General features: G+C 34.0%; 2 protein-coding genes and 1 non-coding gene across 3 annotated transcripts; 1 reads left to right on the top strand and 2 right to left on the bottom strand.

Annotated features, from left to right (window-relative positions):
- Nucleotides 1-4,115: 4,115 nt before the first annotated feature.
- Nucleotides 4,116-4,222, bottom strand: LOC117281663 (small nucleolar RNA R71). Its single transcript, XR_004512287.1, has one exon. It is a non-coding gene; the product is annotated as a small nucleolar RNA R71 (small nucleolar RNA).
- A 1,161-nt stretch (nt 4,223-5,383) lies between these two features.
- On the top strand, nt 5,384-5,953 carry LOC138893603 (uncharacterized). Its single transcript, XM_070178246.1, has one exon. The coding sequence runs from the start codon at nt 5,384-5,386 to the stop codon at nt 5,951-5,953; it is 570 nt and encodes a 189-aa protein (XP_070034347.1).
- Nucleotides 5,954-14,572: 8,619 nt separating this feature from the next.
- On the bottom strand, nt 14,573-16,389 carry LOC138893602 (uncharacterized). Its single transcript, XM_070178245.1, has 3 exons — nt 15,836-16,389; nt 15,027-15,087; nt 14,573-14,914 (listed from the first exon to the last, which is right to left on the bottom strand). Exons 1-3 carry the CDS (start codon nt 16,387-16,389, stop codon nt 14,573-14,575), a joined length of 957 nt encoding a protein of 318 aa, XP_070034346.1.
- Between the last annotated feature and the right edge of the window lie 6,950 nt (nt 16,390-23,339).

The following is a 23,339-nucleotide window of genomic DNA, read 5'->3' as shown; positions in this document are numbered from 1 at the left end:
AGCTAAACTCCTAATCTAGGGTTTTGATGGAACCTATTGGAGGATGATTTTTCTGTTACGTTAATATAGATTTGCCGTAGTATTTTCTCTATTTGTTCAACTATGTTATTATTATGGTTGGTTGAAGAGCTCTCAATCAACTGTGCCTATTTAGTGTGTATTACTGGGAAGAGAGTGCATATTTAGGTAGTTATTGAACACATCGCTCATGTGATGACCCAAAATATCATCTTTAAATTTAATAAGTAATTTTGTATTCTAAGACCTTGAAAAGCACCATTTATCATTCCTCGACTTGCGTGCACAGTCCGTAAAATTTTGAAATATAGCTTTAAAACTCAACTAAGTTGACTTTGGTTAACATTTTGAGCAAACGGACCCGGATCAGTATTTTGACAATTCTGGTAGGTCCGTATTGTGATTTGAGAGTTTGGCGTATGCGCGAAATCGAATTCCGAGATCCCTATCCCGAGATATGAAATTTTGATGAAAAATTAAAAGCTTGAAAGCTTAATAATTTTTAAGAAATTACCGATGTTGGATTTATTGACCTCGGATCCGTATTTTGGTTTCGGAGCCTGGTATAGGTCCACTATAATATTTATGACTTGTCTGCCAAATTTGGTGAGAATTAGAGTTGATTTGACATGATTCGGACGTCCGGTTGTAAAAATATAAGTTTTAAAGTTTTCATGAAAATTTCCTTTGATTTGGTATCTGATTCGTAGTTCTAGGTGTTATTTTGGCAATTTGATCACGCGAGCAAGTTCGTATAATATTTTAGAACTTGTGTGCATGTTTGGTTTGGAGCCCCGAGAGCTCGGGTGAGTTTCGGATAGGCTACGGGATGATTTTGAACTTAGAAAATCTGGTTTTTAGCTTCTGTTGTCATCTAGTATTTTGTGCTTCGCGATCGCGAAACCATTCTTCCGATCGCGAAGAGGAAAGTTAGACGGGCACAATTGTGCTTCGTGTTCGCGACCGAGGGCACGCGTTCGCGAAGGGTCGAAGTGCAAAGCTTCGCGATCGAGTCCTCGCGTTCGCGAAGAAGAAATAAGGTAGAAGCTGGGGTACTCAAATTTGATCTTCGCGTTCGCATGAAACGGTCCGTGATCGCGTAGGTCTACGGGGTTATGCTTCGCGTTCGCGTGTGTGATGTCGCGTTCGCGTAGAGCAAAGTAGCAGCCTTTGCAAAAATGTGCTTCGCGTTCGCAAAACCATTCCCGCGATCGCGAAGAGTAAAATGAATCTGGGCAAAGTTGTTCTACGTGATCGCGAACGAATTTTCGGGATCGTGATGAATATAAATCTGAAAAACAGAACTTAAGTTTTGGAAATGGGGTTTCGACCCATTTTTAACCATTTCCAATTTTTGAGCTCGGGTAAGGTGATTTTTGGGCGATTTTCATGGAAAAACATTGGGGTAAGTATTCCTTATCCTATATTGATTATATTTCATGATTTCATATTAATTTATATCATGAAACCGGGAATTTATGGAAGAAAAATCAGATTTTTATAAAATCTTCCAAAATCAAAAATTTAAGATTTGAAGGTCCATTTGACATCGGAATTGGATAATTTTTGTATGGTTGGACTCGTCTCGGAATGGGTGTTCGGATTTTGTAAATTTTTCCGAGATTTGAGACATGGGTCCCACTGACGAATATTTAAATGAATTTTAGATTTTTATCCGAAAAATTTGTAAATTCATATGGAATTAATTCCTATGATTAGTATTGAATATATCGAATTGTTTGTGAATAGATTTGATACTTTCGGAGACAAATTTAAAAGGAAAAGCAGTGTTTGAATAATTGATTGAAATTTGCAAAATGAGGTAAGTGTCGTGGTTAACCTTGACTTGAGGAAATAGAATCCTTAAATTATTTGTTATGTGAATTGCATGTAAACAGCGTATAGGCGAGGTGACGAGTGTCTATACATCATCAAATTAATTGTTTGCCCGCTTACTTGAAAAATCATAAATTATTTTAAATCATGAATTAAGTATTATAATAATTATTTCTCTCATATTCTTTGTCAAATATTAATTCTTTAATTCCTGCATTAATTGTTTCATGCTATTTGAATTATGTTCCTTAATTGTTATTTGACATTTAGCATATTAAATATTAAACTGCCTATTTTCTCCCTGATTTTTATAATAATTTGCTATTTGACATTGTCTGTTTCATGATTAAATCATAATTATTGTATGCTTGTTGTCTTATAATTTCATATTAATTATTGCATTTATTGGGGAAATTCCTTCTATAAGAATTTGTAAATGAATATACTTGAGGAGCGGGTTGCACGGCGTAACAGAATTGATTGAAATTAATATATTGGAGGATCGGGTTGCACGCCGCAACAGACTTATTAAAAGTCCATATTGGAGGATCGGGTTGCACGCCGCAACATACTTATTTAAAAGTCGACATACATATATATATTGGTGGATTAGGTTGCACGCCGCAACAGACTTGATTAAAATGAATATAATGGAGGAGGGGGTTGCACGCCGCAACAGAACCGAATGTGAATATATTGTGAGAGCGGGTTGCACGCTGCAACAGAATTGAATGTGAATATATTGTGAGAGCGGGTTGCACGCTGCAACAGAATTGATGGAAATGATAATTGGTTATGACTGCTGAGTTGGCTTCAATTATTATAAATGAGTTACCTGATTTATTTCTATTATTGTTGTTGTTACTAATATTGCGTACAGGTAATGTAAGTGACCCGCCTTAGCTTCGTTACTACTACGTCGAGGTTAGGCTCAACACTTACCAGTACATGGGGTCAGTTGTACTGATACTACACTCTGCACTTCTTGTGCAGATTTTGAAGTTGGTCCCAACGGCGTACCATAAACTTGCTCGAATTTCAGCTACCAGAGGAGACTTGAGGTATAACTGCATGGCGTCCGTAGTTCTGAAGTCTCCATCTATTTTACTTTAGCTGTGTGCTTATTTCCAAACAACTTTATTTTATTCAGACCTTTATTTGTATTTATTCTAGAAGCTCGTGCACTTGTGACACCAATTCTGGGATGGTATCTAGACACTGTTGTCTTTTATGGATTATTCACTATATTTCAGAATTTACTTCCGCAATTGTTCTTTATTATTAATAAATTTAAAAATTATTTTATTCAATACTATTCGTAGTTAGTTATTAAGTACTGCATTTTCATTACGTGTTATTTAGTTACTAAACATCCAACTTGTTATTTTAATATTTCTGAATATTGATTGCGTGAATTTGTGCGAGTCTAGTAGTTGTGCTTAATAGGTTAATTCCCTGTAGGATTCGACTCCGCACTTGTTAACCGGAATATATTTGCAACGACCGCTTAGTCCTTTTTATAAGGCATCGTTGGGCGTGATCAAATTTTGGCGCCGTTGCGGGGGACTTAACTGTATTATTAATTGCAGCTAAAAGAAGTGCTAGAATTCTTAGTGTAGTATATTTTCTTCAATTTTAAACTAAATACATTGAAATTGTAACGTTTGTAGTTTTGGGTGTTACAAGTGCATGCCTAGAAACTCCTCAAGAACTGGTGAATTGTTCAAAGCATTATCAGCTCCTGAGAAAGTTTTCAACGCACTGAATCGTGCAAACAACAACAGAACTCAACAGAACAAATCGAACCAGACATGGATGATAGAATAGAAAATCTAAACAATAGAAACAATGCGAATGACCTGAACAATCAGGGTGTGGTGCCTCTTGTGCCAGAAGTAGCATTATATGATTGGGCATAACCCACCGCCGAAAATCTAGCAACCGCAATTGCAGTCCGTCATATACAAGCGGAATCATTTCAAATCACAATCAACATGCTACATTTGTTGCAGAACAAGGGACTGTTCTTAGGGTCTTACATTGAAGATCCTCAGCAGCATCTGAAAACTTTCCTATCGATATGTGTCACGCAAAGGTAAACTAATGTGACACCGGAAGCAATAAAGTTGTTATTGTTTCCATTCTCAGTAACGGGAGAGGCTCAGACTTGGCTTAATTCACTCCCCATAAACTCCATCACTACTTGGGAGGAATTAGTCAAGCAATTTTTGAACAAGTTTTACCCACCCAATAAGACTGCCAAACAAATTGATGAGATATTGAGCTACAGGCAGAGACCAACAGAAACACTACAAGAAACGCGGGAGAGGTTCAAGGGTATACTGGTTAAGTGTCCTCATCATGGCATTCCAGAACAGATGTTGGGGCACAGGTTCTATATGAGATTGGCAGACAACTTAAAGGCTAATGTTGATGCTTCAGCAGGTGGAGCATTTTTTAGCAAATCATTGAGAGAATGCAAGATCCTACTTGATAAAATGGCTCAAAACTCAGGATGGATGACAAGAGACTCCACGATCACTCCTGTAGTTCACTCGGTGGCTTTGGACCCAAACAACTCTATTGCCGAAAATGTGCCCACTCTGATGATACAAATGAGTATCCTTACCAAAAAAGATCGATGAATCAGGCCAGAAGCAGCATGTACACATAGTGGACGCGACTAATGGGGGATTATGTACACCATGCATTAACCAACTATATGTATGCTCTTGGAGTGCGGAAAGTGACAACCAGCAATATCATGAAGATATGAACTATGTGGTCAACTATGAAGGACAGAGGCAAGGTGGTCAGAATTGGGGGCAACAGAATCAACAATATAGACCAGCACAACAGCAGTACAATAATGGCAGCAATCCTGGAGCTATGCGACCACAGGGTCAAGTTGTGCCATACCAAAGGCAACAGGGATACAACCAGCAAAATCAGCAGCTAACCTATTAACAACCTCAACAACAGCAAAAAGTGAGACAAGAAGATGGGTTGTCTGAAATTAAAGGAATGCTGCAACAACTGATTGGGTCGAATGGTAAAATGCAAGAGAGAGTGGACGCACATGAATCAGCGATAAAAGGCATTGAAATTCAATTAGGACAGATATCAATGGCTCTGAATAATCGCCTCTAAGGGATGTTATCGGTTAGACACACAATTCAATCCAAAAAAGCAGGGCCCGTAACAACTGATGGCAGTGAGTCTAAGAAATAGTAGAGACCTAGATCTAGAGAAAGAAATCGCTCGTGAAAGCCGACCAACTGAAACACTTGTGCCATTACCCATTGAGGTACATGATTCGACATGGTTAACTGAGGTGATGATACAACATGCACAAGAAAGCACAAGCAAAGAAAAAGAGGTTGTGAAGGAGAGTGAGGTAGCACAAGAAACGACAGTAGAAGTAGTGCCTGAGCATGATAGGACTCAAATCACAGGAAGGAAGCGACCTCCAGCACCATTCCCATAGAGATTGGCCAAATATCAGAAGGATGAGCAGTATAAGAAATTCATGGAGATGTTAAAACAAATCCAGGTAAACATTCCACTGATTGACGCCTTGAGGGAGATGCCTGGGTATACCAAAATGATGAAGGATTTGATGTCTCGCAAGTTTGACTTCCAAGACTTGGCCACTGTTACCCTAACCCAGACATGTAGTATTGTCGTGACGAGACCCATAACTGAGAAGTTATCAAACCTAGAGAGTTTCACAATCCCATGCACAATAGGCAACTATGCTTTTGCTAAAACATTATGTGATTTGGGGGCAAGCATAAACTTGATGCCCTTGGCTATCTACAAAAGGTTAGGCATTGGAAGAGCAAGATCTGTATCCATGTTACTACAGCTAGCCGACCGGACAGTGAAGAGGCCATTAGGTATCCTTGATGATGTACTAGTGCAAGTTGGAAAGTTTGTGTTTCCAGCAGATTTTGTCATTCTGGACTGTCGAGTTGACGAGGAGATTCCCATAATTTTGGGAAGACCATTCTTGGCCACTGGGAGAGCATTGATTGATTGTGAAACTGGAGAGCTAAAAATGAGACTGAATGATGAAGAGATAACATTCAATGTGTAGAAGTCTATGCGGCGACCAAGTACATTTGCTAACTGCTCTCTAATAGAAACTGTGGATGTAATTTTGGAGGAGAAAGATGAGACTCTGAACGCTAAAGACCCTCTAGCAGCCTGTCTTACGAAGTTAGAAGAAGTAAATGGAGAGGACTTGGTGGAGTGGGTGCTGGCTCTTGAAGGCCAGGGGTTCTGGAAAAGAGAGCTCGAAATTGAGTCTTTGCAGTTAGAAGAAAGAAAAATTCCTCCAGCTAAGACATCGATCGAAGAGCCACCACAGTTGGAACCGAAACCGATACCACCTCATCTCAGGTATGTTTTCTTGGAACCCAACTCTACTTTACTTGTTATTATCTCATCTGATTTGTTAGCTACGCAGGAAGAACAGCTTTTGCAGGTATTGATAGAGTGCAAAACTGCAATTGGTTGGACCATTGCAGACATTAAGGGTATCATCCCAGCCTTCTATATGCATAAGATTTTACTGGAAGATGGCCACAAATTACCGGATATTTGTGATTTATTTCATTGGAATATAATGGTCTCCAAATTTTTATTTCATAGGTTTTTGAAAGTGGAAATTGCTCAAATTGGGAAAAAGGGACACTACTTCGACGGTAAGAGATACTTTTTACACTTTTTTGTTTTAATATTATATGTTTAGTTATATTGTTAAACGGTTGTGCTTTATATTTCAAGCATATTGTAAAAATATGTGCACTTTAAGAATAAATTAAACGTTAAAATTACAAAACGTAGATTTTACTATCAAAATTTTATGAATCGCTTGAAAAACAGATACCTAATAATAAAAAGAAGACTGGCAAAGTACATTGCCTTCCAATCGCTAAAATTTGAGGTCCATCATAAAAAGTTTTTTCCAGGTTAGTAGAAAAATACTTTTGACGATGGAATTCATATTTTACTCTTGATGGGCTCAAGGTCGGTTTTAGGGGTAAAAATGGCGTGTGGTAGCCATTAAATAAGGTGGTATTTATTTTCTATCCACCAATTTTAATGTTGAGCAAAAATAGTCACTACTCTATTAAAATTAATATGAAAAGATATTTTTACCCTTTCTTCTATTTCTTTTATTCCCAAACCCTTCCTTTATACGCTTCTCTCATTTAAGTTCAGAGCCAAAATTTCATAGGCAAAATTTCGCTCCCTCAATATTGTTCCTGCATGCAACTCTCTTGTCTCGATTGAAGTTCAGAGCCAAAATTTCATAAGCAAAATTTCGCTTCCTCAATATCACTCCTGCCCAGCCCACAATAATTTTCTGCGCATACTTTGTCCAACTTAATCACTTCTCATTTGTCATCTTCTCTGTAGCGAACCAACGTACTGGTATGTTTTCGATTTTGCTTTTATGCATTTTTCTTTTTGTATATCTCTAATCGTGATCAATGCTGTATTTGTCATCAAGTATGTGTGAAATGTCCAAAATAATGATTATAACTTGATTCGCTGAGGAATAAGGTGCAGATTTTTGTGAGAAAGTTATTGAGAATCTTTTGGTATTGAAATGTATTTGTGGTTCAATCAATATATTGATTATGTAAAGTCATTTCAGAAAAATAGTCCTAAGAATTTGTAAGCTAACTGTGTTTAGGAATTTTATTTAACTGTGCTTCTATTAAAGATGCATCTAATTAGGTCCTGAATTTTAGTTTTTTAGTTTAAATATTAAGGACATTTTAGAAAAATAGTCCTACGAATTTGTAACCTAATTTTAGTTAATTGTGCTTCTATTAAAGATGCATCTAATCAGGTCCTGAATTTTAGTTTTTTAGTTTAAATATTAAGGACATTTTAGAAAAATAGTCCTAAGAATTTGTAAGCTAATTTTAGTTTAAGGACATTTTAGAAAAATAGTCATAAGAATTTGTAAGCTAAGTTTAGTTAATTGTGCTTCTGCTAAAGATACATCTAATTAGGTCCTGGATTTTAGTTTTTTAGTTTAAATATTAAAGACATTTTAGAAAAATAGTCCTAAGAATTTGTAAGCTAATTTTAGTTAATTGTTCTTCTATTAAAGATGCATCTAATTAGGTCCTGAATTTTAGTTTTTTAGTTTAAATATTAAGGACATTTCAGAAAAATAGTCCTAAGAATTTGTAAGCTAATTTTAGTTTATTGTTCTTCTATTAAAGATGCATCTACTTAGGTCCTGGATTTTAGTTTTGTAGTTTAATTATTAAGGATATTTCAGAAAAATAGTCCTAAGAATTTGTAAGCTAATTTTAGTTTATTGTTCTTCTATTAAAGATGCATCTACTTAGGTCCTGGATTTTAGTTTTGTAGTTTAATTATTAAGGACATTTCAGAAAAATAGTCCTAAGAATTTGTAAGCTAATTTTAGTTTACTGTTCTTCTATTAAAGATGCATCTACTTAGGTCCTGGATTTTAGTTTTGTAGTTTAAATATTAAGGACATTTCAAAAAAATAGTCCTAATGTTTACGTTCTATTTCCTTCTTTGTAGTGTGCTAATGGAATGATATCGTGTTTTCGAGTTTGATAATTGGCGTAATTCGATGAGCTATTGGAAAGGAGATTTTCAGTATAAGGAAATAATAAAAAGTTTCTTGTCGAACACGTAATGGAAGAAGTTGAGGGATGGTGTTTTCGAAAACTTTTTCCGATTACAAGGTGTGAAGTTCTGTGGTAGACTTATTCATTGTGTGTTGCTTTCAGAAATTATAAGCAATGACTCGCATTCAATGACATTCAAGGTTTTTGATCATAAAGTGAAGTTTACACGTGAAGCGTTCCAGATAATTACTAGGTTGAAATGTTCTTCTTCAGTGGACTTCAAAGTTTTACGTGAAAGAGAGAATAGGCTTTCGAAAGTCTACTTCCCTGGAAAGGATAGAATCGAGTTAGGCGATTTATGGCGTTTTATTACTAGTCACCCATATGGTACAACTGCATCATTTGTAGGCAGCCATGACGATGCGGTGAAGTTGGCAATAATTTATTTTGTTGAATCTGTGTTGATGGGGAAGCGCAAGAATCGGAATGTGTCTGAGCGGGTAATGAAAATCGTAGATGATGATGAACTCTGCTCTTCTTTCAATTGGGGCTCTCTTTGTTATGAAAAGTTACTAAAATCATTGAAGAGCTGCTTGAAGCCCAAACAAAATACTTCAGACAATGAGAATGAGAATGAGAATGAGAAAGAGAAAGATAAAGAGAAGGACAGTTATACTATACTTGGCTTCCCTTTCGCCTTCTGTGTTTGGATTATGGAAGTATTCTCAATTTTTCAGAAAAAATAATTTGTGAACTTCAGAGAATGTGGGTTCCCCCGGATGCTATGTTATTTAGATATGAAATCTCCACATTATGACACCCTATATAAAAGGTATTTCCATAAAGAAAAAGTAAGTTAACAGGATTACTAGCTATGTTTTTGTTTATGTGTTTTAGTTCTGAATACTTACGTTTTTTTCTTATATAATAGTTGCATCAATTGCTCGAGATGGTACCATTTCTTTCTTCTGAAGTAGATGCGGAGCCCACTAGTGTGCATGTGCCATTGTCTCAAGATAAAAGTTCAATACCTTCAACACAATTTGATGAAATCTTGCTTAAGGAAATTGTTAACGTAAGTTTTCTGTCTTTGAATACCATTAGTTTTTTATTTGCTTATTTTTGCTTAAGAAACTTTTTTGGTTTTATGGTTTTTGATTCAGAGATTATCGGAGAAGTTCAAAAAGGATATGGAGGTAGAATGTACTAGAATACATCAAAAAATAGCTTTATCAGAAAAAGGATTCAAAATGACATCAAGGTAATATCCTTAATTTCCGTGCTTGTAACTCTAAGTTAAGGATACCATGTCCTTAATTTTTGAGCTTGTAACTCTCAGTTTAGGACTTCCTATTCTTAACTTTTGAACTTGTAACTCTAAGTTCATGACTACATGTCCTTAACTTTTTAACTTGTAACTCTAAGTTCAGAACTACATGTCCTTATTTTTTGAACTTGAAACTCTAAGTTAAGAACTACATGTCCTTAATTTCTGTGCTTGTAACTCTATGTTAAAGACCAAGTGTCCTTAATTTGTGAGCTTGTAACTTGAAGTTCAGGACTACCTGTCCTTAACTTTTTAACTTGTAACTCTAAGTTCAGGACTACATGTCCTTAACTTTTTAACTTGTAACTCTAAGTTCACGACTACATGTCCTTAATTTCTGTGCTTGTAACTCTAAGTTAAGGACCAAGTGTCCTAAATTTGTGATCTTGTAACTTGAAGTTTAGGACTACATATCCTTGTCTTCTTAACTTGTAACTCTAAGTTCAGGACTACATGTCCTTAACTTTTTACCTTGTAACTCTAAGTTCGGACTAAACTTTTTAGCTTGTAACTCAAAGTTCAGGACTACCTGTCCTTAACTTTTTAACTTGTAACTCTAAGTTCAGGACTACGCGTCCTTAACTTTATAACTTGCAACTCTAAATTCAGGACTACATGTCCTTATTTTCTTTAAGTTGGAACTCTAAGTTTAGGACTACATGTCCTTAATTTCTGTTCTTGTAACTTGAAGTTTAGGACTATTTGTCCTTAACTTTTTAACTTGTAACTCTAAGTTCAGGACTACATGTCCTTATTTTTTGAACTTGGAACTCTAAGTTCAGGACTAGCTGTCCTTAATTTCTATGCTTGTAACTTAAAGTTTAGGACTATTTGTCCTTAACCTTTTAACTTGTAACTCTAAGTTCAGGACTACATGTCCTTATTTTTTGAACTTGGAACTCTAAGTTCAGGACTTACTGTCCTTAATTTCTATGCTTGTAACTCTAAGTTAAAGACCAAGTGTCCTTAATTTGTGAGCTTGTAACTATTTAACTTGTAGCTCTAAATTCAGGACTACATGTCCTTAACTTTTTAGCTTGTAACTCTAAGTTCAGGACTACCTGTCCTTAACTTTTTAACTTGTAGCTCTAAGTTCAGGACTACATGTCCTTAACTTTTTAGCTTGTAACTCAAAGTTCAGGACTACCTGTCCTTAACTTTTTAACTTGTAACTCTAAGTTCAGGACTATGTGTCCTTAACTTTATAACTTGTAACTCTAAATTTAGGACTACATGTCCTTATTTTCTTTAAGTTGGAACTCTAAGTTTAGGACTACATGTCTTTAATTTCTGTGCTTGTAACTTGAAGTTTAGGACTATTTGTCCTTAACTTTTTAACTTGTAACTCTAAGTTCAGGACTACATGTCCTTATTTTTTGAACTTGGAACTCTAAGTTCAGGACTAGTTGTCCTTAATTTATGTGCTTGTAACTTGAAGTTTAGGACTATTTGTGCTTAACTTTTTAACTTGTAACTCTAAGTTCAGGACTACATGTCCTTATTTTTTGAACTTGGAACTCTAAGTTCAGGACTAATTGTCCTTAATTTCTGTGCTTGTAACTCTAAGTTAAAGACCAAGTGTCCTTAATTTGTGAGCTTGTAACTTTTTAACTTGTAGTTTTAAGTTCAGGATTACATGTCCTTAACTTTTTAGCTTGTAACTCTAAGTTCAAGACTACCTGTCCTTAACTTTTTAACTTGTAACTCTAAGTTCAGGACTACGTGTCCTTAACTTTATAACTTGTAACTTTAATTCAGGACTACATGTCCTTATTTTTTTAAAGTTAGAACTCTAAGTTCAGGACTACCTGTCCTTAATTTATGTGCTTGTAACTTGAAGTTTAGGACTATTTGTCCTTAACTTTTTAACTTGTAACTCTAAGTTCAGGACTACATGTCCTTATTTTTTGAACTTGGAACTCTAAGTTCAGGTCTAACGGTCCTTAATTTATGTGCTTGTAACTCTAAGTTAAAGACCAAGTGTCTTTAATTTGTGAGCTTGTAACTTGAAGTTTAGGACTAATTGTCCTTAACTTTTTAACTTGTAACTCTAAGTTCAGGACTATATGTCCTTAATTTCTGTTATTGTAACTCTAAGTTAAGGAACACTTGTCCTTAATTTGTGAGCTTGTACCTCTATGTTAAGGACCAATGTCCGTAACTTATAAGCAGCTAACATTCTGATTCTTATTTTAAATACTATCTCACAGGCTTTAAAGAAAAACCTAGGATCAAAGATTGATACTTTATTGAAGTTTCTTGACAAAGATTTTGGGGGTATTGTACTTGAATGAGTGAAGGATTGATGTGTGCGATTCCATATATAGTGAGCCATATGAGCAAGGAATGAAACACATTGAAATGTATGCATGCATGATCCCCCACTTGTTAAAGTTCTCACAGTTTGAGAAAAATCACAAGTCTTTTGGAAATGCATTCAACAAATTTGATATTCAGTGGCAAAGATCACCACTCCAAACTGGATCATACGTGTTGTCATTTGCTATATAATTTATATGTACTTTAGATTTACTTTATTAAAGATATTATTTAATGGACTCCATATTTTTCTTAGGACTGATTGTGATGCATTCCTAATCAAGTATGTGGAGTTGTTGATGATGGGAAAGGATGTGGAGAAATTCCAACCTGAGGACATATCAAACTTCAGAAAAGAACTTGCAGCAAATCTTTGGGCACATGGAGAGTGAAAAAGAAATTCTGGTTATGATACACCACCAGAAAATGTCGGCGACGACTATGATAGTGAAAATGAAACTTCCTGCCCAAAGGAGAGGTAGTGTAGTTGTAAAGAAAGTCAGCTGTAGTGAAATTGGTATAAAATTGTTGTAAAGAATATATATGAATTCTAAAATATCCTCTAAATTGTCACAAGGCAATTTATTTTATTTGCATAGCATAATTTTTTGGTCACAACTATGCTAAATTACAGTTTCAGCAGTAATATGAAGGCATCGTATTATTAATTTCTTTCTTTCTGTTAACTATTGATTTGTTCATTTTTTCACAGTTTTAAAGGGCCAATCTTTGATTAAATTGTCTTGAAGTTTTTAGAAATTCAAAGCAACACACATTGATTGTTGTAGAACTTCAGAATCTGTTAACTACATCCTTATTTGTTGAAGGATGAAAATAACATTCAAGACATATTTTTTTAAATGTGCTAAACTTCTGGAATATAGACAATAAACTGAGATTTCCAGAAGTTAAGGACATTTTAGAAATTTATGTCCTATATATTAGATTCATACTTCAAATGTTCAAGACGTTTCAAAAAATTATGTCCTGAAGTTTACTTGTACCAATCTCATTTTAAAAATAAGATGTAGCATGCTGTGTTTAGCAAGCTGCAGATGTCAATTTTATAACTACTGATTTGTACATTTTAAATTATCAATTTTTTATTAAATCTGTAGAGATATAGCAAAAGATACATTGATTGTTGTAGAACTTCAGGACATTATGTTCATAAACGTCCTGATTTGTTGAAGGATGAAAATAATATTCAGGACATATTTTTCTGAAATGTCTTCAACTTCTGAAAATCTAGATAATAATCTGAGATTTCCAGAAGTTAAGAACATTTTAGAAATTTATGTCCTTAATACTAGATTCATACTTGAAATTTTCAGGACTTGTAAAATATTATGTCCTTAAGTTTTACTTGTACCAATCTCATTTTAAAAATAAAGATGTAGCAAGTTGCAGGCTTCAAATTATATAAAGAAAAGGACTTTCTTGTTTACTTACGGCAATAATAAAATCTCATAAACAATAATTGGTTCGACAAAGGTAAATTGAACTCCCAGAAAAAGAAAAAGAAACAAAGAGCAAGTAAGTGCAAAGAAACTTTGAAAATTCAGGACATCTTTTATATAACCATATGCTAATGTTTACTTGCTCAAATAAAAATAATCTAAATGAATCCAATTTATAGCAAAAACTTAAAAGAGTAGATAAACATAAGTGAATATATCTATTATTCTCTATGCTTCCTTGAAAATGGATGGACTGCCGGAGAATATATACAAGATGTTCTATTATGACCAATTCTTCTGCAACGACCACATTTGAATGTTATTTTTGATGATTCGGTAGCTGGAATGTGCCTTTTCTTCTGCCTTCTACCTGGCGGAACTTTGAAATCTGGAGGTTTAATATTTTGTGACTTAACACTCTCTGGTACAATTCAAGAATCTGTATGTCCTACATGATGTATTTGTCTTTCATATGTTTTCAGTCAAGATTCATTTAAGTACCAGTCCGAGAAGAAATTGGACTTCTTGAGTTTTCTCTTCTCGATAGCTGCAATTGCATGTATACATGGTAATTAATCAAATTGAAACTGAAAACAATCACATGTTCTTTTGTTTAAGTCCACCAAGAAAGTAATTCCTTCTTCCTCAACTCTAGAACGCCATGAATCAACAGGGAAGACCTTCAAAGTTGAAACTCTATAAGTTAGTACATTAAGTTAAATTATCATTAAAATAATAAGCTAAAGTAAGAACATAATACTTACATTTAAAGTAAAAGCTAAATCTATCTTTTTCTTCAATTCCTCTTCTACCCAACAAGAAATGTCATAAAAAGTTCCTTCTGCTTCATTTCTTCTTTCATAAAACCAACGTTGTAGCTTCACTTGGATGAAATCCATCATTCTTAATATAGGCAACTCCCTTGCTTCTAATAGCACAGAATTCATTGACTCAACTATGTTTGTTGTGAGCATGTCATATCTTCATCGCGGACTACAAGAACGTGCCCACCTTTCCGGCGGTTCTTCCATCAAGTAGTCAAAAGTCTTCTTATCAACTTTTGCTATATCTGACATGTATAGATCAAATTCTTTGCACCTGTATACTCTTGCAGCACTTTGGAAAAGTTTTATGACCCCACTTTTCACTTTCCTTCGCTTTAGATTCTGCTCCAAAATACAAATTCCATGGTGGCTTTCAGGATATACCTTTGCAATGCCATGTGCAATAGATTGATGCATGTCCGATAAAAAATTTAAATTGTCACGGCTCCCAATTGCATTGCGAAGCTCACTAAAGTACCACTCATAGGAATTGATCATATTCTGCAATTCCAAAGGCTAGTGGGAATATTTGGTTATTTGCATCCTTTGAAACTGAAATCATTAAAACACCACGATATTTTGACTTCAAAAAAGTTGTATCGACAGCAATCACTGGTCTACAATGATTCCAACCAGCTATTGATGATCCATATGCATAAAACATACAAAGAAACCTGAAAATACAGTTTAACAGAAGGTTAAAAATACAGGACACCAAATCCTTAATATTTTTACTACACATATCAAAGTTAAGGACACAATGTCCTTTTAGAATGCACACATCATAGTTAAGGACACCATGTCCTTAACTTTTACAATGCACACATCAAAGTTAAGGACACCATGTCCTTAATATTTTCACTGCACACATCAAAGTTAAGGACACCATGTCCTTAACATTTTCACTGCACATAGCAAAGTTAAGGACACAATGTCCTTAACTTTTTCACTGTACACATCAAAGTTAAGGACATCATGTCTTTAACTTTTTCACTGCACACATCAAAGTTAAGGACACCATGTCCTTAATATTTTCACTGCACACAGCAAAGTTAAGGACACAATGTCCTTAACTTTTTCACTGCACACATCAAAGTTAAGGACACCATGTCCTTAACTTTTATAATGCACACATCAAAGTTAAGGATACCATGTCCTTAACTTTTTCATTGCACACATCCAAGTTAAGGACAACATGCCCTTAACATTTTCACTGCACACATCAAAGTTAAGGAAACCATGTCCTTAACTTTTTTATTGCACACATCAAAGTTAAGGACACCATGTCCTTAACATTTTTATTGTACACATCCAAGTTAAGGACACCATGTCCTTAACATTTTCATTGCACACATCCAAGTTAAGGACACCATGTCCTAAAGTTTATAAAACAGACTAATAAAAATCTTTTTGATTGTTTACCTGTTGTTGTCGTCTATCTTTATGTTAGTGTATGTTCCCGGATTTTTACTTTTCATCATATACAAGTATGAAGACAATAATTCATAATTCTCTTCAGGAGTTCCTCTTATTAAAGCTGAAGCACGTTGAATAGCACTCCACGCCTTGTGATAACCAATGTCTAGTCCATGCAATTTTTGCATTTCTGCCATGACAAAGGCTGGTGTAACTTCAAACCTTGGGTCTCGAAGATTATCGATAATGTAACCACTAATCAACTTTGAAGTTGCATGCCTTTGATCAGCTTTCATAGTGTTAACTGAGCAATCATGATTTTTCTCAATCTTTACTATCTTGAATAGTGTTGAATCTTTAATTCTGAAAGCACGCACACACCACCCACACCTATCATCATTGCATTTCAACGAATATCTTGTTGAGCTTGATCTAACAACCTTAAATTCAAAATGTCCTTTAATTGCTATATTGGAAAAACAGTTAATTATACTCTTCTTTTTGTCAAATATTGATCCCACTTTTATTTCATCCAACGAAGCATTTTCTCTTAATATCATAGTTGTGGATTCTTTTTATTTCGAATTTGAGCTTTGTATAGTTAGTTGAGTAAAGGTTTTTCAGCAACTTCTTCTATTACTGGTGCACTCTCTAAGACTTGAATACCCAAAGCTTGTTCGTTGTCAATCTCTATAATGCTTTGTCCTTCTACTTGAATAGAATCAAATGTTTGAAACACCTCTTCAGTTATTGGTTGAGCTTCAACCACATCTTAATTCATTATTTGTTGGCATTTGTCTTGATTGTCTTGTTGAGTTTCTGTATTGACATGTTCAAAGGTGCTTGTAGAATCAAAAACTCTTTCTGAAATATCAACAATGAAATGACAGCCCTTGAAGAGTGAATGACTGTTTAGTAACTCTATACATGTGTGAAGATCTAAATCTTTGGATACAAGCATTCCCTTACTTGTTCCCAGATTTCTATCAAACCATATCATTGCTTCAAACTTGTATCTATCCAATTCAATAACTTCAAAGACCTGGTTAATGAAATCTTCAAATCGAATTGCCGCAGGTACTAGAACAAGCTTTATTTGATGATCAAGATACTTATAGTCTGCAGTCCATCTACCATTAAAAGCAACTATAATACATATTGTATCCATCCTGCAAGTCAAGAAAATGGGAAATTCAGGACATATTTATACAACAATCGTGAAGTTAAGGACAAGATGTCCTAAACTTTATCAATACAAGTTGCAAAACACAAGACATTATGTCCTTAATATTTAGAACAACAGTCATGAAGTTAAGGATATCATGTCCTAAACTTTATCAATACAAGTTACAAATACAGGACACTATGTCCTTAATATTTACACAGTAGTCATGAAGTTAAGGACATCATATCCTAAACTTTATTAGTATAGGTTGCAAAAACAGGACACTATGTCCTTAATTTTTACACAGTAGTCATGCAGTTAAGGACATCATGTCCTAAACTTTATCAGTACAAGTTGCAAAAACAGGACACTATGTCCTTAACTTTGATGTGTGCAGTCAAAATGTTAAGGACATGGTGTCCTTAACTTGGATGTGTGCATTGTAAAAGTTAAGGACATGATGTCCTTAACTTAGATGTGTGCATTATAAAAGTTAAGGACAAGTTGTCCTTAACTTTGATGTGTGCATTGTAAAAGTTAAGGACAAGATGTCCTTAACTTTGATTTGTGCAGTGAAAAAGTTAAGGACATTGTGTCCTTAACTTTGCTATATGCAGTGAAAATGTTAAGGACATGGTGTCCTTAATATTTAGAACAGCAGTCATGAAGTTAAGGACATCGTGTCCTTAACTTTATTAATACAATTTGCAAATACAAGACACTATGTCCTTAATATTTAGAACAACAGTCATGAAATTAAGGACATCGTGTCCTTAACTTTATTAATACAAGTTGCAAAACACAAGACACTTTATCCTTAATAATATTTAGAACAACAATCATGTTAAGGACATCAAATCCTTAATATTATGTCCTCAATATTTATAGAACAATTACAGAGTTAAGGACGCGATGTTCTTAACGTTATCAATACAGAAAAGAAAAAAAAATCAAATTTCTAGCATCTTATTCTTCAGTAACGAAATAAAAATCCACACAAACACACAAAAACATATAGAGATATCTGAAACTTTAGAATTTACTGTAATTTTATGGTGAATTTTGGACGAGAAAGTTGAATTCTGAACTTAGAGAAAAAGTTTGAAATCGGAAGAGAAGCTTCTGCAATTTTGGACGATCACAACAATTCTCTGCACGTAAGTTTGCGCGTAAGTTTGAGCTGCTGCTGATCGTGAATAAGGAGCGTATGTATCAGTGAAATCCTATATAGCATAAGGGTATTTTCGTCCGGGCGGGTAAATATTTATTAAAGCAGTGGCTAAAGACTTAATACATTTAAAACAGTGGCTTAAAAGTAAATATATGTGTTATTACTGGCTATCTGTGCACATCGGTCGTTTTAGGGTAAGGCAGAAGTCTTTGCCTTAGGCCCCCAAATATTTAAGGCTACAAAAATGTATAATTTATATTTATATAATAATTAAAAAAATCAAAGTTTAAGATTTTTTAAAATTTGATAGAGGTAGGATTGAGTGATTTAATAAGATAAATATTTTCTCTCATTAAATTAAATAATATATTTACCTTCTAATCAATGTATTTTTCTTTCTTTATGTATGTTTTACATGTTTCTCACAATCTCACTTTATAATTCCGACTCAGATTCTCTAAATTAGTTGTTCCTTTTTGCCCATTTGATTGATTCTTACATGAAAAATCAAGTTCTTTTGTATCTCATCTTTTTTAACTAAGAAATTTCCAAGACAAGTATGGCGAGGTTAAAAAAACTCGATGAATAATGGTCCCTTTATTATTTTCACTTAATACCAAATTTTTGTATAGCGGAAAGTTTAATACCATGACATGTGTAACTCACACATCATGCGTTGCGCTCTCACCACTAAATCAAGTATGTAGGTTTTTTTGTTGTCTTATTATTATATTAATTTTGAGAAAGAAGTTTAATAGACTTTTAATATATTTTGATTTTATGCCACTAGTCCTGTTGAGACCACTGGCCAACAACATATTATTCAATCAACTTCATTCATATTTGATAATTAAATGACACATTCACTTTCTTTAATGATTTTGTCATTGTTGTCTTATCTTAATTGAGACTCTACAAAATTTAGTTGACAATGTCAGGAATGGATGGTGGCTCAAGGGGGAGGCTAGAAAGCCTTGATTTTGGACCATGAGATTTTGAGGCCCCAAAAGTTTTGAATAGTAAATTTTATGATTTTATTTTAGCTTAGACAATATTAAAGTGCAGAAAAAATAAAAAAGTACAAAAATTTTGTAAAAAAGAAAACAAAAAAGACTGTTTACTCTTTAACATCAAAATATTTTAGAACTTTGGATCAAACTGCTTAAATCTTTATATTAGTAAATATAATTTTTTACAAAAATATCAAGGAAAATATAATTTAAATACATGCCTAACATCTTATTTATTCAAATTATTACTTAATAATATAAATAATAATGTAACAATGTGAAGTTAAAGGCTTTATGTCGTTTATGAATATTATACTATAAATAACAAGCACGAAAAAATAGCAACACTAGCTTTTTTGCATATGTGTGTGTGCATACATATATGAATTCTAATATAAAAAAGTATAGGACCTCTAATTAAAATGAGCAAAAAACATAAATAAGCAAAATTTTAGGAAAATGTCCTAAATAATTATATTCCTAGTAAGAAACCTTTAAACTCTGTACCTAAAATCACGCATCCAGCTCGTTGATTTCCTTAAAAGAAAACAAAGAATTTCAATTTCGCTGGGAATCTTCTAGTTTGAAATAAAAATCCCAAACCTACACAAAATATATTATCAACTACTAAGAATGCATCCTATTGTTGATAGAATAGTTATTTTTCAGATTATACATTATACTAATAAATAAATAAAAAATAACTACAACCGGTAAATATTGCAAGTAAAACTGATGTTGCGATAATCTTAAATACAAACATACAATACCTTCAAATTTGTTGTCTGTCCACTAGCTCCATCAACCTTTTTTTTGTGTGTGTGTATTTCACTGACTAAGATTGTATATCCTGAAATTCATCCTTAACCCCTTTTGCCTGTTTGTTCTCATCTAACTTTCTTATTGTTTTATGCTTTCTTCTACCTAATTCATTCACGTTTGGTGAAGGTACTTTAGAAACAACTGTCAGACCCTCCCCTTGTTCCATAATCTCCTCAATTGAACTTCCCATTTACAGACGCCTCTGGTTTGCAGATATTTCAGGAGTTTCATATAACAATTCAAAACTAGGACGAGAAAGTGGTAAAGCATTTTCACTACTTTCTGAAGGAGAATCACGGTAGGTATTCCTGATAGTCTTGACAGCCGAGACATCCAATTTCAATCCTCTACCCAAAAATTTGTTCAGATATATTTTTTGTTGTTGTTTTGACTTCTCCATTGTTTCAAATTCTGATGGAAAAAAACATAGAAAGCCTAAGATTTAATTATTCACAAAGTGATGTAAGATTCAATTAAATATACAACTTCTAGGGTTTTCTTACCTTAAAGTTCAAAGAACCCACATAAGTATTACAGAAAACGATGGAATAATAGGAGATTTATATAAAGTAATAAGAGATTTATGAGTGAGTCTTCTGTAAAATTTGTATGATATTACGGCACGATTCCATAACAAAATTATCGCATCCATAAAGAAGATTGATAGTAATACCCACGAATCCATGTCAAAATTATCGCAAGAGTGAATCAGTGAATGATAAATAGGAGAAGAAGAAATATCCGGAGTATATGAAGGATCTATTAGTGACGGAACTGTAGAATGAAAATATGGAGTGTGTGTGAGAAAATGTCGAAAACAATAAAAGTGCTTCCCGTGATTAGTGCATTTAGTTAACTCATTAAATATTGAGCATAATTTTTATAATATGCTAATAATGTAAAAAAAAAAAGGCTCTTTATGAAATAAACAAGAAATAATTATTTTTAAAAAAATAATAGTTAAAAAAAGATGCGTGAAAAAACTTTATTAATTAGGTCAAAGTTAACAATGGATATGATCATGTCAATAGGCTCCCTTGTGTTAGCCCATATTTAGCAACTTAACAAAGCAAGATAATATTGTATTCCTGTACATAATCTATTTTTAATGAGAAGATAATTTAATTTAAATGCGATATTTAAATAATACCATAAAATCAAATTTGTTGAAATTAGAGACAGATCTAGTATTTTGAAGTTTCGGATGACTGTCTTTCATGTTCACTAGCTAGAGACGAAGATTGAATTGTGATTCAATCCACTTTGGGTTAATTTGGTTAAGTTTACAAGTTTTTGGTTCATCAATAAACCATCTATTGGAGGGACCAGATCCAGTGGACAATTGAGCCTGAAGCTTAGGTCTAATAGATAAGCATCAGTTAGTAGTTAGCCCATTTTTGTAATCATTAGACTATATTGTATATTTATTCTTTACATAGATAGTGGATCCGAATAGAATTGACTAATGTTCTTTTACTCTTTTACCTCAGATATATATTAGGGGATCTAGAACATTTTTGTATAGTTTTTGTTGAATGAAAAGAAAAATATCTCGTTTCTCTCTCTCGGTGTTCTTACTTTTCAAATAAAACCCTAGCTAAAACTCCATCGATTCTGCTCGACTTGTAATGTTTTCATGGTATCGGAGCGAAGGTTTTAGTAGATCCAAGACCAAGTTGTGGAGTACTGTTAGCCTTGTTGGTTAAATCAAAGGTTGCAACTTTGCCGATTTATTCTGTGGATGGTATGGCTGAGAGTCCGGTAAGGGTGTTTTCTTTCTCTTTCCGGCGTTCGTGTCTCCTTTTCATTTCGGCCAGCATTCTCTCAGTTTCTTTTGTTTCAAGGCTCGCTTCTTCGAGTAAAAAGGAAGGAAACCCTAGTTCGTTCCCGTTTTTGCTTTATCACTCGTGTTTAGGCTGATTTCTGAATTCTATCTCTGTTGAGTGATTGTTTTTAGTTTTTCTCTTATCATACAATTTACTATGGTGTATTCAATTGTACTTGTGAACCCTAATTCTGCTGGAAGTTCGTATAGTCCGGACCCATCGAGTCCTCTTTTCATACACTCTTCTGATATTTTTGGAACGTGTCTAGTTAGTACCCATTTCTCTGGTTCTAGTTATGGCAGGTGGAAGAGAAGTATGATATTGTCTCTCTCTGCCAAGAACAAAATTGCTTTTGTTTATGGCTTTTGTCCTAGACCCTCTGCTAATAATAACCCTGCAAAATTAAGTCGGTGAGATAGGTGCAACAATATGGTAATTTCATGGTTAACCAGCTCACTCTCACATGTTATTGCTGAGAGTTTCCAATACTCAAAAACTGCTGAGAGTATTTGAAAACAGCTGGAGCGTAGGTATGGGGCTGTAAATGGCACTAACGTTTTTGAAATTAAAAATTAATTAGCTTCAACTCAGCAAGGATCACTTGACATTACTTCATATTTCAACAAACTGAAGAAGGTTTGGGATGAGTTGGGGGCAATGCGTAAAAATCATAATAATTCATGTACTTGTGCCACCAAGCCACGTACTCAATAAGATGAGGAGGAAGATAAGCTTCATCAATTTCTGTCATGACCCCAATTTCCCTCCATAGGATGTCGTGATGGCACCTCATCTCTAAGACTAGGTAAGCCTATCACAGAATACAAAACTGAAACTCAAATCTCAACATATAAAATAAATCAAATCGCGATTCAAATAGTCACAACTCCCAAAACTCGGTAGAAATAAGTCACAAGCTTTTAAGAATTTATTATAAGTGTCTTTATACATCAGAGTCTAAAGTAAATAAGAAAAGAAACACAATAAGAATAGAAGGGGACTCTGAGGTCTGCGGATGCTAGCAGATATACCTTGAAGTCTCCGCGTGCAGCTAGTTTACTGATACATGGTCTGATAGGAAGTACTTAGGTCTGCCCAAAAAGATGTACATAAGTGTAGTATGAGTATACCACAGCGGTACCCAGTAAGTACCAAGCCTAACCTCGGTAGATTAGTGACGAGGTCAGTTCAGGGCCCTACTCGAAATAATAAAAGACAGGGCGAAAAATTTAACAATATAATAATAATAATAATAATAATAATAATAATAATAATAATAATAATAATAATAATAATAATAATAATAATAATAATAATAATAATAATAATGACAATGGAAATGAATCAAGTAAGTAGTATGTCACAATTTAACTACACAAAATAAGGGCAAATAATAACTCGCGGAAGGAAAACAGAAATTTACAATTTTAAGAAAAATACCAAAAATAACCAAAGGCAATGCAGCCATAAAGAAATATCAACAAGGGCACTCCCGATGTACCGCCTCGTAGTCTCA

This window comes from Nicotiana tomentosiformis, chromosome 6, assembly GCF_000390325.3.
Source record: "Nicotiana tomentosiformis chromosome 6, ASM39032v3, whole genome shotgun sequence".
NCBI lineage: Eukaryota > Viridiplantae > Streptophyta > Magnoliopsida > Solanales > Solanaceae > Nicotiana > Nicotiana tomentosiformis.
The sequence above is the reverse complement of the archived record's forward strand: the minus strand, read 5'-3'. Positions and strand labels throughout refer to the sequence as shown.

What these genes read in the sequence shown, in the direction of transcription:
- LOC138893603 (XM_070178246.1), top strand. Translation starts at nt 5,384, where the DNA reads ATGGAGATGTTAAAACAAATCCAGGTAAACATTCCACTGATTGACGCC.
- LOC138893602 (XM_070178245.1), bottom strand. Translation starts at nt 16,389, where the DNA reads ATGATATTAAGAGAAAATGCTTCGTTGGATGAAATAAAAGTGGGATCA. An exon ending in AAGATAGACGACAACAACAG is followed by an intron (nt 15,088 to 15,835) that starts GTAAACAATCAA and finishes CTGTATTTTCAG; the next exon opens with GTTTCTTTGTATGTTTTATG. An exon ending in GTTGGAATCATTGTAGACCA is followed by an intron (nt 14,915 to 15,026) that starts GTGATTGCTGTC and finishes TTGGAATTGCAG; the next exon opens with AATATGATCAATTCCTATGA.